The following is a 13387-nucleotide window of genomic DNA, read 5'->3' as shown; positions in this document are numbered from 1 at the left end:
TACTACAGGTTGAAGGCCAGGTCGAGCAAGGACATGGAGCCACCAAGCATGGCTGTCCTGCGCCAGCTGCACCCCTCAGAGGGTGGTCTTACTTTGCAAGGCCACGTATATTTGGATTGCGGGTGCAGGAACCTCATCGTTTCCTCCAGTCTTGTGCGCCAGGGCGAGCGGGGCTGGTGGGTGGGTGTTTTCCGCCACAGCTACAACAGCACCAAGGCCTGGAACACCACCGCCATCTGCATTTTTGGGATGGAGGAGATGAAGGAGCAAGCCTGCGGGTCCACGCACTTCATCATGAATGGGAAGAGCTGTGTAAGTCTGGGCATCGTTTTGCTAAGCTTTCCTCCTGCACGCTGTTGTTGTCGTCACTGTTGTTGTGGCTGGTGTCGCTGTGCGTGATTTGTGGGGTGTCCCTGACCTGAAGGCACTTGAAGTGTATGGGGAACTTCAGAGCCGCACCAGACTTTGTGTGTCAGCCCTGGCTCCATCAGCCCTAATGATTTCTCCAACACTTTCTGTTTCTAAGAAGCTGATCCCATACCAAGTCCTGGAGTGTCCTTCCCACCTACATATTGGGAAAGGCATGTCTGAGGGAACACCTGAGGGCATCCTGGGTCAGGCGTGAGTCTCAGGCTCCTCACTCAGTGCACCCTTTTCTGCCAAGGATTAGTCGTACTTCATTGTGTTTTCCATACAGCCTAGATAAAGCTTCTCCTACCTTATTCTGTGCATTCACATCTCATGTCATTACAGCTACATCAGAAATGTAAAAAAGCCCATCGAGTTGACTCCTGTGCACTGAGCTGTGCGTGGTGTTATCCCATTGCTCACTAGTTATTTATGGTTGCTTGTTCAGTGGTAGGTGTTTCGCAAACCTCCTAGGGTTGGTGTTGCTTGAGAGGGCTCACAGCCACCCCTCCAAACCTGTATGTGCAACAGACAGCAGTAGGCAGTATGTCTTTGTTGTTGCAGTGGTTACATTTTCACAGGCAGTGGTATCCCATGGAGATCCCCTGGTCACCAACTTCTCTAACACTCTCTCTTCAGCTCCTTCCTCCTTTTGAGGGTGAGCTGTGCATGTGGAGGACTGGGTGGGCGAGGCTACTGGCTTTGCTATGGCCTCAGTAGTGAGTAAAGAAATGTACTAAAAATGAAATTCAATAAGGTAAAAATGTAATTCAGGAGTAGAAGGTGCTTTTGCAAGGCCCGTCTATGCTTTTAAGTTACTCTCAGAAGTCTTTTCAGAGCTGTGGCAAAAGAAACAGTGAAAAGTATCAGGGACAACTGTATAGGATCAAGCAAGCAGTCATAAAGCAAGCCCTGGCCTTTTACGGCTCCCTCACCCTCCAGGGACTTTGCAGCTTAACCCCTGAATCCTTGCTGTGTTACAATGGAGTTTTGTTGGAAACTCCTCAAAAGAGGCGCGGAAGATTTACTGTCACTCCTTGGCTTCCCAAATCTATCCATAGCAGAGCACAGTGCCGAGATTCTTCCAAATACAAACTACCGGAGGGCATGTGTGATTCAGTCTGCTCGTCTCCCTACTGACTTGCGAGACTATTGCGAGTGTTAAGAGGATGTAGTTATGAATGAGAACCCCATATGTGGGTGAAACAACTGTGCTGAAGTAAATAGTGAAACTCTCACAACAGAGCTGGAGCCAATCCTTTGATTTCCAGTGCTAGTTTATAGCTTACTGCGTGATTTCAGTGCTCTCACTAGGCAAACTTGCTGAATGAGTTTGAAGCCTTGTCCTCATCCCAAAATACCTATTTGCTAGTTGGATTTTTAATTTGTATCTCTCATTCCTAATTACTCAGGGGGGGTTCTTCACAAGGTGCTTTCTGAGCCTGCAAAGCAAAAGAAACGAAACTTCCCTGGGCAGCAGATCCTTTATAAACACTTTCCAAAACCCCACACTAGAAATCCAGAAGAGTCTCATGGATGTCATAGGGTAGGATAATGCACATAAGCTGAGGTGGGTGTTTCTGTCTGCCTGGTGTTCACCTCAGTCCCCCGTCCCCATTGCCTCCCAGTGCCTGAGTATGAAAATTCAGTCATCTGCTTGTTTAAGAATTGATCTGATTCAGATCAGACTCCTGTGACTCCAGAGTTACTTTCATGCCCCAAAACGCTCATCCCTCCTGGAAATGTAGATTTTATTTGGGTACAGTGCTGAAGAATCCCAACTTTAAAAATTATTTAAAGGATTGTTTGCTTATCATTATGCCCCTAACTATGGTGATGTTATTAATAATGATATTTTGGCACGACAATAAATACAGTTTGCTTCTGACAGAAAAGTGGTATTTTAATATTTTATAAGCTAGCAGGGCATCTGGGTGTTGTATAGTTAAATGACCTATAATATTACATGGCTAATTATGCTTCCTTTTAAGCTAATTATGTGTGCTTATAGTGTATAAACATAGAAACAAATGCATGTAGTTCAGCTTTAATATTTTTTTTTAATACTACGGAAGGTTAGGCTAGGCTATTGCAGAGTAAGTTTGGAGATGACAGGCCCATATGTTGCTGCTTCTGGGTTGTTTTAGCCCAGATCCTTCTACTGTCTCTCACCAAATCCTGAGAGTCCCTGCAAACATGGAACATACTCTTCTTGGACTCCAAAGTGTGCGAGCTTCAGAACTGGCAGGAAGATGGTGCACAGCTTGTAGGAGAGGTGTGTGCAACAGCTAAAAGTGACTGGCCAGAAAGAAGTGCCTTGTAGCATGGAGCCGTCACGAGTACGTTGGAGTACAACGTGTAGGAATGGCAGCAAGCGACAGCATTTAACATGTGCTCGTACTGAGCAAATGTATGTGTTGCAGCGGTGTGATTGCCTGGAGTCCAGGACCTGTATGGTGTTTGTGGCGGGTGGACCGTGCTGAACGTCAGCCTGACTTCTGCTTTGCAGATGTTGTTGTAGGGTGCTGCGGGTCTGAGTCTTCTTTGCTGGGTACGCTTGAATTCTGGAGCTGAGGCGTGGTGTGATGAGGTACACAGATCACGGACTGTCACTTTATGTGGGAATTGAAAATGCAATTGTTTTTCACTGCAGGAATACAATTTATAGTTAGATTATACGTTAGGGAGTAGTGGCAGTTTGTTTTCCTTCTTATCTTGTCATTCTTCAGATTTCTGTAATTATTCTTGGTTACCTTTAGGCGAGACATTCTCTTACCTGTCAGCACTCACAGAGCTGCTTGTATTTGCACTGCGTTGGCACTATGCTTCTCAATAGTACACTGTGAGATGGACTTAGCCCGAGGTATTTGTGGTCCTGAATTCCCTGCTATGCCACTGCCACGTGCTCTACTTTAAACTCACTCCTGTAAGGTACTGAGCTTTCTGGCTCTAACCCAGTAAAGCACTTAAGGGCATATTTAACATCAGGCATATAAGTAGTTCCATCATCTTCATGCCGGTGCATTTAAAGTTAAGAATGAACTTGAGTACTTCACTGGACTGGAACCAAATTGCTCCATATCCTGTAGGAACTCATTGTAGGTGTCTAATATTTTAGCCTCGCATTGCTACTTAGGCCAAAGTTGATATCTGCATTAAGTTTTAATGCTGGATTTGAGTCTGTCATTGAAAATAAGTAATTTGTAAGATCCTTGCTTACCAACTTTATCAAAAAGCATGTGACTGCTACAGATTCTTTGGGATTGCTCCTTAGGAGAACTAGCTGATTCTGGTTTTGTTTTGTGGAGTTATGTGCGCAAAGCGTTTTGTCCTAGTTGAATGAGTTTATTCTGGACATGTGTAACAGTGGATTCCCACAGACATGATCCCTAACTAGCAAGAGGCAAATGGTGTCTTAGATGAAACTTCTCTGAAAACATTTTGCAGTTTTATATTCAGTTTGTTTTCCTCTGATCCACACAGCTATTAGTTCTGAGTGTATCTACGCTGTTGAGGTATATGTGTTAATGGAGGCTCTAGCATAACCTGCATGTACTTAAGTGCATCTTCTTCACAACTTCCTTAGTTAATAAATGTGAATTTGCCAAATCTCATTCTCCATTTCTTTTCAGAAACCTGACTGAGCGCTAACAGGCATTTCTGGTGGATCGCAGTTGCGAAATCGAAGCTCCTTAGCCAGTACATAGGAGCAATGCAGGAATTAGTCACAAACTTGCTTCAGTAGCTAATGAACTTTAAGAAGGACTTTTCTTCTGCTGTTTTGTGGCTGAATGAGAGCTATAAGAATCTCAGATCTCGCAGAATCTTGTGTATCACAGCAAAACAGATGAGTAGGGAAGTGCTCAAATTGGAGAACATCAGCAGGAGAGAGTTGTAGGAAGTTACCTAACCCCAATGACAGATCTGGAAATTAGTGTTGCCATTTAAAAAAGTTGCATGAGAAGAAAAGGATTCTACACTTTTTCAGGGAGAAAATCCAAAACAGTGTTAGGCATTTACCTGTAAGACAGAGAGTAAGTTGCTGTAGTTTATATTTTATGATGTGCTAGGGCTAAGTAGCTGTTATGGTTACTAAATTATAACCTGTCTTGGTTGGATTTTCATCTGCTATTTAATCCAAGTAAAGATAGATAACAGTCTGTTCTTTGAATTTTAGCATTTTTCAGTGAGTGATAAATACGTGGGTTGGTAGATGCCTCTTAATTTATCAAGCATAGTTTGAAATTATAGGACAAATCTTAGCTGGTGTAAGCTCAACTGAAATGAGATTTTGAAGTCAATAGAGTCACATCAGTTTAATCATGGCCATTAATTTGCAGGAATGACATTTGAATTTGTGTGGTAACTCACTCCAAAATGATTAATGGCCTTTTATTTAAGGGAAGAATTACAGACTTCTAAATACCATTTGTTGTCAAAATTGATCCTGCAATTAATTTTCTAGTAGTAAAGTAATCTTCTGGATATTACCAGACTGCTGGTATTTCATCTGATGTTGGATAGATTTCTAGAGTTAACATTTCTGGAGTGAAGATTTCTGTCCTGTTACGTTGAGTTTTCAGTTCATCCCTGTTTGGTGTGGGAAGTGAGCCATAGGAGACTCTGAACTGTCACGCTGTCAGTAAGAAGAAGAGTTGCTTTTAGTCCTCTGGTGAACCAGGTGTTCTTAGCGGAAACTTTTCAGAGCCTGAGGCTCTTGAACAGAGGATTTGCTTCCTTGGGATCACAGGTTGTTCAGGCTGGAAGGAACCTCAGAGAAGGTCTCCAGTCCAGTTCCCTGCTCACAGCAGGGTCAGCTCTGAGATCAGACAAGGTTGCTCTGGGCTTTGTCCTGTCGGATCTTGAAACCTCCAACCTGCACAACCTCTTTGGACAAGCTGTTCTGCTTAATTGTCCTCATAGTGATGTTTTTAAATCTCCTGTCCACTAGAAACCTCCCATTTCAGTTTGTGTCATCTCTTTTTGTCCTGCATACAGCTCAGTCAAGAGCCTGGCTCTGTTTCTCCGGCTCCTCTGAAATTCTCTTCTGGGCTGAACCAGCCCAGTTTCCTCAGCCTAGGGCAGGTGCTCCAGGCTCAGACCATCATAGTGGCCCACCACTTAACTCGCTCCAATTTACCAAGATCAATGCTGTACTGAGGGTCCCAGAACTGAGCGCAAACCCCTAGGCACCACTGAACATGTGCCAGGTAAAGGACAATAATCACTTTCCTCACTCGATCTGTCTCTGCCTGTGCTGATACAGCCCAGGATGCTGTTAACCTTCACTGCTGCCTGGCTACACTGTTTAGCCTACTGCCCTCCAGGACCCTTCTGTCCTTTTCAGCAGAGCTACTCACCAGCCTAGGCCATCCCAGGGGCAGGACTTTGCATTTGTCCGTGTTGAATTTCTTGGGGTTCTCATTGGCCCGTTCCTCCACCTTCTCTAGATCTCTTTGAATGGCAGTCCTGCACTCAAGCACATCAACTTATTTTGATAGCATCCACAAGCCTAACCCAGAAACTTTCAGTATCTTCCTCCAGGTCACTGATTAAGATACTGAGCAGGACATGTCCCAGGGTAAGTTTCCTGAGGAACTCTGCCTGTAACCAGTGTCTAGGTAGAGTACAAACCATTAACCAATACCCTTTAAGCCTGATGATCCATCCAGTTTTTCCACCCATCCAGTTGTCCTCCTGTCTAAACTGTAACATCTCAATTTGGATACAAGGATGCTGTGGGAAGTGTTGTCAAGAGCCTTGCTAAAGTCCAAGTAAATGACAACCACTATTCTTCCCTCCTCCACAAATCAAGTCATTTCCTCACAGAACTCAATCAGGTTGGCCAGGCGTGATTTATCCTTGCTGAATCCATCCTGGCTTTTCCCAGTCACCACCTTCTTCTTCTTGTGCCTAGAAATGGCTTCCAAGGTTATTTGCTTTCTGATTTTTCCCAGGGAAAAAGTGAGACTGACCAGTATGTGGTTCCCTAGGTCATCCTTGCCTTTTTTGAAGATAGGTGCAGTATTTGCCTTTATTCGGTTGTTGGAGACTTTCTGTGATCTCCACAACTTTTTAAATGTGAGAGAATAGCCTTGCAGTGTAATCAGTCAGGCTCCCAGCATCTTCCTACAGATCACATCTGCCCCCCTCCAGGACTTCTGTAAGCTGAGATTTCTTAAAAGATCTGTGGCTTAATCCTCTTCCAGTACTGGTGGTTTCTTTCCTCTTTGAACTCTGTAGGTACCAAGGACCGCAAAACCTTACTGGTGAAGTCCAGACCCTTTTCTGCATCTACTGTCAGTAAATCACCTGACTTATTCAGCGGCTGGCACATATTTTCATTGTATATTATTTTATTGCTCATGTGATGGTAGAAGCTCTTCTTGTTGCCCATAACATCCCTTGCCACTTTCAAAACCAGATGGGCCTGTGCTTTCCTAACACCATCCCTGCATGTCCAGGCAGTTAGTCCTTAGTCACTTGTCCCTGCTTCCATGTACTTCATACTCTTTTTCTGCACTGTAGTTCAATCATCACTTCCCTGCTTAGCTAGGGGCCATCTTCTGGTACTTTCCTGAGTTTTGTCCTTGGAGAAGGTTGTCCTGGAAGACCTTCTAGCTTTCCTGAGCTCAATTTCCCTTCAAAGCTGCCTCAGAGGGGATCCCACCAAACAGTTCTCCAAACAAGCTGCAGCCTGATCTCCATCTCTGTACTCTGCTGCTCTTTCCTCACTGCCCTCAGGATCCTGAACTGAGTTATTTCATAGTTACTACAGTGAAGGCTGCCATTGATTATCACATCTCCAGTCACTTCTTCCTTGGTTGTGAGTAGCACATTCAGAAGAGCATCACCCTTCACTGATCTCATAGGGCTGTCAAAGCCTGGGGCCCCATCTCCTTCACTTTACCCCCAGAGCTCTGTAGTCCTGATCTGCACAAGGCAATGTCTTTGGAGTCCATGTGGATGTGCAACAGTGAGTTGTGGTCCAAGGAAATGTAAATCAAAATCCTTGGCAGTTTCTTTGTAATGTAATGGACTGGGTCACCTAAAAAAAAAAAAGAAACCTGTTGTAACAGCACAATGATTTAGCACTTGTGTGCCTTCATCCTTCACAGGAGGGAGTCTCCAACCATGGTCACCCACCACTTCCTCTTGCTTTCTGCTAATGATCTGTTCAAGCTCAGTTGGTTTCAAATCCTTCCTTAATGGAGCATGTTCTCCCTCATTGGTTATTAGGACACTTTATCAATTCTGAGTCTCTGTCAACTTCTTGCTCAAGCACAGCCTCTGACTGTGCCTCCTGCCTTGCATCATGAGGCTCAGGGTCTTGCCTCTGTGAGGTCTCTGTGAAGACCCACTTATTTCCTCATCGTCCTCCCTGATTTTTTTGCAGTCTGCTTGCCTGGGATGGTTTGTCCACCTAGCATTGCTAAGTAATGCACAAACTAAAAAACCTCGTAGAAATAAAATTTTGGAACAGTTCATCTCCTCATTCCTTAGCCCTAACAGAGGCTGGCTGCATGCACCTATGTTTAAAGTTGTCTGTACCCTCTAGTATAATCAAAATTGATGCAGGAGGTTGAAGGGTGATGAAGTTCAGAAAGAAGAATGAGTTTCCTGAATTTTTTCCCTCTAAGAAAAACATCTATATATTGTTCCAGTGTTGATTATGGCTATAAGTTGCTCACGAGCCTTGTGTCCTTTTGTATAGCTGCATCTGTTCATTCACTCCGATGCTCAGACCCTTTATTTTTACTTTCTGGCCAGCTGCACTATGTTGAGTGCTGCGTGAGCTAAAAATGCTGCCCTTCCGTCTGAGGCATGCAATATAAAATAATCAGGAGGAAATCAAGACAGAAAATGGAAGTGTGAATACAGTTGCTGCAGCTGGAATCATATGGAGATAAATCTGAAAATGAGATGCAAAATAGAAAATGAATATAAATACTTTTCATGCCAATAATGGCATAGCAGGGTGAACTTAAACCCAAAGTATTTGTTAATTCAGGAGATCTCTAGGCTTACCTGTGCACATGAAGGCTTTGGTGGACTATAGAAGAGAACAGAGGGTGGAACTGTGTCTTCTAGAGCAATATCATCTTTGCTTTTGCTTTTCTTGTTTTTGCATGAGCCTGGAAATGTTACAGGATAAACAGATAGACGATGGTGGAGATGAGTGACTCTTCCAGTATAAAGGAAGTTTAGACTGTAGATGCATTTTAAGGATGGATTTAGCTGTGAAAGAAAAAGCTTGGGAAGGCCCTACAGTGCTGTAACCCCATTAGTCACAGTGGAAGAGGTAAAAGGGCTTGTTAAAAAAATAAAGGCACATGGAAAAGGAATGACAGAAGGGTGAAAGCAGCAGCTGCACCCTGGAGGGAATGGGGAAGCTGGAGAAATAGGTTGCAAAAGGGAGAAGACAATTTTTGTTGTGCCTGCCCACTGTCTGAATTCCTCCTCTTCTCATCGGTATTAGCTCAATGTCACACTGACCCTCCCTCTAGCAAGCAGAGTGAGGGGAGGCGGCTTCCACACTTGTCAGCATTGGTTCCTCAGTCAGATGAGGAGGATGCACTGATATGACACTGCTTGTTGTACTACTGCGCGGGTCAAAATAAAATCTGGCAGCAAAGCTTTGCAGAGCCTGGGTGAGTCCTCCCCTCTTCTGTGATCTTATTGGACAGGGTCTGGGAGGATCCTACTGTGGTTTGTTTTCCTTACACCACTACATGGTGCACTGCAGGAAATAAAAACTATTTTAGTTCTGGTGGAAACGAAAACTTCACCTCCTCACTCCTTAGTGAAGGCTCATTGCATGCACCAGAGTTTTGTTACTCTCTGATCTAATAAAAAAGTGAGTTAACTTTTTCCACCTTAAAATGCTTGCAATCATCTCTTCCCCCTCCAATACCTAAACCAGATGTCCCTGGGACCGGAGTCTCATGCCTAAGTGGGTTTTGCTGAAGTTCTGTGCCAGTGCATGGCAGTTTCTGGGTCTTCTTTCTGCTGCAAGAAAAAAAAAATAGTATCTTTAAATATGAAAGTTAATCAAGTCTTCTTTTTCTCCAAGTGGCTGTTTTTGCAAGCTGATTAAAATAATTCAGATGACTGAAAAAGATTTTAATTGACTTGGGACTGCAGTTCAGGAAAAAATTATTTCTATCTGGAAAGACTTTTTGGGGTTAAGCCAGCATCCTACCATGCAAGAGAGTTGAATTCAGCTGTTACTGCATTATAGTTTCACTCCATAACTTTGAGAAATGCCTTCACCTTTCTGCAAAATGTCAGTTTTAATGGTCCAGTCTCACATTTTTAAAGTGAAATAGGTTCTTGCCCTCAGAGGGTTCCAGTAGCTTTAGGAATCCATCCTCAAGGCTGAGATCCTGGGATTTGTAAGCTGTCCTACGGGGCTTGTTCCCAAGGACCTGGTCCTACCCGAGCTTTTCCTCCTGCCTCTGCATGCCTGCTGCTCCTTGGTGCCAGCACTGGTGTCCTTGCAGCCACGCCTTCATGACTTCAATGAAAATTTAGGAAGTTGGGTAGGTAGATAGATTCACAGAACATTGTCTAGGTACATCATGTCCTTAACTAAAAGAACGATCTCTCACTGTATTCTCACACATCAGGGCTTCCTTTCAGCACCGCATCATCTACAATTTGGGTTATTTGGTTTGGGTTTTCCTTGTGCAAGATAGATTTCCTGCATGATGTTTTCTTTCATAAGCTGCTTGCATGTGTCACTTAACTTCCTCCAGATTGGATAGAGAATTGTAGGTAACGTGTTGATTTTAATGTTCACACATTTTTGTTCTCCCCGTCATGAACTTTATACTGCTTTATCTTATCTTTATATTTGTGTAATGCGCAAGTACCAACTTCCTTTAGTGTAAAGCAGGAAACCAGAAAGGGGAGGATGAAGCTCTGCGTTTTTTGACACACGCACACACACACGCACACGGAGAGAAAAAACATCTGTGTGTTTGAAGTGCCTCCTTTCTCCAGGATATTTGCATGCCTTTAAAAGTGGCTGCTGAGTGTATCTGTAGCTTTCATGGTAGGTGCAGTCAGGTGATGGCAAAGCATGGCTTCATTGAGAAACCCATGGCATTATGGCCCCAAAAAAAGAAAGAAATTCTGTTGCAGAGTAACTTGCTGCTGTTCAGCCAAGTCTGTGTCCCACTGAGGGCAGTGATTTAGCTGCACTAGCTGTAGTCTTTATCACACACTAGTTGCCATGTATAAAAAAGAAGTAATTTCATGTTTCGTGTGCCATTGCCAATGATATGTGGCTCTGAAATTGTGTCAGAGTTAAAATGTTACCCAAATTATTGTCTAAAATTGAGTTCTCTGAGAATCTTCCCAGGGGTTCATCTTTCTCTTAATGTTTTTCGGATTAGGTGAAGGATTTTGTAATAGCTTTCTCTCATATCTGATTTTCAGGAGGAACGATCGATCAAGAAATTACCCACCTTGGTTCACTCGGGATTGGTGGCTGTTTATGGCACAGTTGTTTTGAATCAGATAGTTCTCTTTTTGGGAACCGACGATGGACAGCTGCTGAAGGTGAGCTGGCTGTGGCGGTTCTTCCCTTCTCCATCAGCTGTGGCTGTGCTCAAGGGGGTAAATGCTTCCTGGTTTAGGCACCGTGTTATAAACAGATATAAACCCCCAAATCTCTATTTCTTTTTTGTTTGTTTGGGAAGTAACTGCTGCATTGTTACTTGGCAAACAAGACAACCTTCAAAAGCAATTATGTACCCTGCTTAAAATTCATGGAGACATTTCATTAAACAGCTAATGCCCACAGTATCAATTTATGGACTGTGGAGTTCTCAGTTACTCTGTCTTTTGTTTCCTTCCTTGCTTTGATTTTCCAGTAGAAATATGAAATATTGTTAGATTTTGGAAGCATATTTGTTTGTTTGTTAGCCTGTCTGTGTGATGTGAGTAGCTGTCCGATAAAGAGAAAAGTCAAGATTCATTTTGTCTTAGCTTCTGAATAGTTGACCTAGCCTAGCTTAAATCAGTCACCTGGAAGTGAAAGTCATCTTATCTTATTATTGAACTTTTCAGCCATCCAGTCAAATGTCTTTTATGCTTTAATTTTTTTCTGGGTTTTGCAAGAATGTGCATTTCTTCTCTACATGGCAAAGGATGGCTCTCATTTTTTGTTTATTAGGCAAGCAGGTGGAGGGGAATATCGTTGAGAGCTTGAAAAGCTTTTGCCCATTTGATTTCACAGTGCTTTTGATAATGAAAAATGAAACTGAAGAAGTCTTCTGTGTGGAGACCATGAACATGCCTCCCTTGTTTAGTCATGTTTATGGAAAACCTTATATCAGTGTTGGTGTGCCTATTGATTTGCAAAATGAAGTGTCTGTGGTCTCTTGTTCTCTTGAATTCAGTGCGAAGGGTGGTGGAAAACTGTAGAGGTGGGCCAGGTAAGTAAAAGAAATGCCACCTCAGGTGTGTACTCACAGAAGCCACAAAGAAACTTCTGTCCTGAAGACATTTGTCGGTAACTTGAGTAGATTCCTTCTTATGTTAGGGCTATCTGGATGTTGATTTGTTTTTTGAAGGCTGATAGTTTCTTCTCCGTTCATGGGAGTATTTAAGACACTGTGACTTAGGGATGTAGACGTCTCTTCCACGTTTAGTTTCTGCACCTATCAGGAACATACTTGGTGAGAGGCATGTTTCATACACCAAACCAGTGCCAGATTCAGTGCAAAATGTGTCTGGCATGGATTTTGTTCTTCTGGTGGTCTTTTCCTCCATCTTTCTGCTGTGTGAGAGCCAGTGCAGCAGGGGAATTGAATCAAGGAGCAGTAAATCACCTCAGAAGCTCTGATGTAGCTGAAATTAGGTGTTTGTTTAAAATGCTGACTGATCAATAAAAGGACTTGTGAATAATTTAATTTTATGTGTTTTAGGCTATTCTTAATGAGGATATGGAATCTAATTGCCCAGAGGTTTTATATGAAATTAAGGAAGAAACCTCAATTTTCCCCAAACTTCGCCTTGATCCAATAGATAGTAACTACATCTATCTGTCCTCTGCCAATAAGGTAAGCACAACATTAATTAAAGTAATAAATTCAAGTAAACTACTGCTTTAGGAATTTCTGCCACTTTATAAGTAAAGCATTAGTTTGCACCAGAGTTAGACCTTAAATATTCAAATTGCAACTACCAACTTTACATCTAATATCTGGTTATGTTGTCTAAGTTTGGGCTGCACTTCTGCAGAGCTCAGAAGAGCTTCCACTGTCATGGTGGTGTCCACTGTTGCTATGATTCAGCAACACCCTTATTTTATGTCATTCTGTTGAGAGAGTCTTTGTTTCTGTTTCTGCATCATGCAGAATCAAGCTCAGAGGTAGTAAAAAAACCTTGTAGACTCTTTGGAGATGTAGTTTCTCTGAATTAGCAATCCAATTCGGCATTGGTAGGCCGAGGTTTGCTAGTCAAGTACAGTGTTTCTAATGTGAAGAAATCTCTTAATTTGAGAGATGAGTTTGAGGCCTTAGTTCTGCTGAAATCAGTGATAAAAATTCTTGTCATCTTCAGTTAGGCATAGACTTTAACAGCAAAGCAAACCAAACCAAGAACACAGTCGGAAGTGATGCATGTGTGTGCATAGTGAGGTGATCACTAGGAGCTGCTGAGTGTGAGCAAAGGCGTCAGAGCTGCACATGAAGCAGAGAGTGACTCCCAGGAGCCACATCCTGCAGCAGGGCCACTGAGCGTCAACTCTGCAAGTTCCTTTGTCTCTCTAGCAGCAGGGAAAGTGGCACTGAAAGCACAGGGGCTGGCTGTCCGGCTTAGCTGGGCAGGATTTCACCCAGCACTTGATTACCTTCATTCACTATAAAATCACTTTTCCAGCAGTGAACGTAGCATTTTAGCCTGCTGTCTGAGAGAGTGGGTAAGTTGTTAGGGGAGCTCCTGAGTGATGTAAACCATCTATCACAGG

The 13387-nt window shown here is 43.1% G+C and overlaps 1 protein-coding gene across 1 annotated transcript in view; it reads left to right on the top strand.

Annotated features, from left to right (window-relative positions):
- The first annotated feature begins 48 nt into the window (after nucleotides 1-48).
- PLXNC1 (plexin C1) overlaps nucleotides 49-13387 on the top strand; it is a 67825-nt gene continuing 54486 nt past the window's right edge. Inside the window, exons 1-3 of the mRNA XM_010180915.1 lie at nucleotides 49-312; nucleotides 10852-10974; nucleotides 12345-12479. Coding sequence (XP_010179217.1) covers nucleotides 49-312; nucleotides 10852-10974; nucleotides 12345-12479 — 522 coding nt within the window. The remainder of the gene's footprint in view (nucleotides 313-10851; nucleotides 10975-12344; nucleotides 12480-13387) is intronic.

This window comes from Mesitornis unicolor, unplaced genomic scaffold (genome assembly GCF_000695765.1).
Source record: "Mesitornis unicolor isolate BGI_N332 unplaced genomic scaffold, ASM69576v1 scaffold11683, whole genome shotgun sequence".
In the NCBI taxonomy this organism is placed as follows: Eukaryota; Metazoa; Chordata; class Aves; order Mesitornithiformes; family Mesitornithidae; genus Mesitornis; species Mesitornis unicolor.
This window is presented reverse-complemented; position numbering and strand designations above follow the sequence as displayed.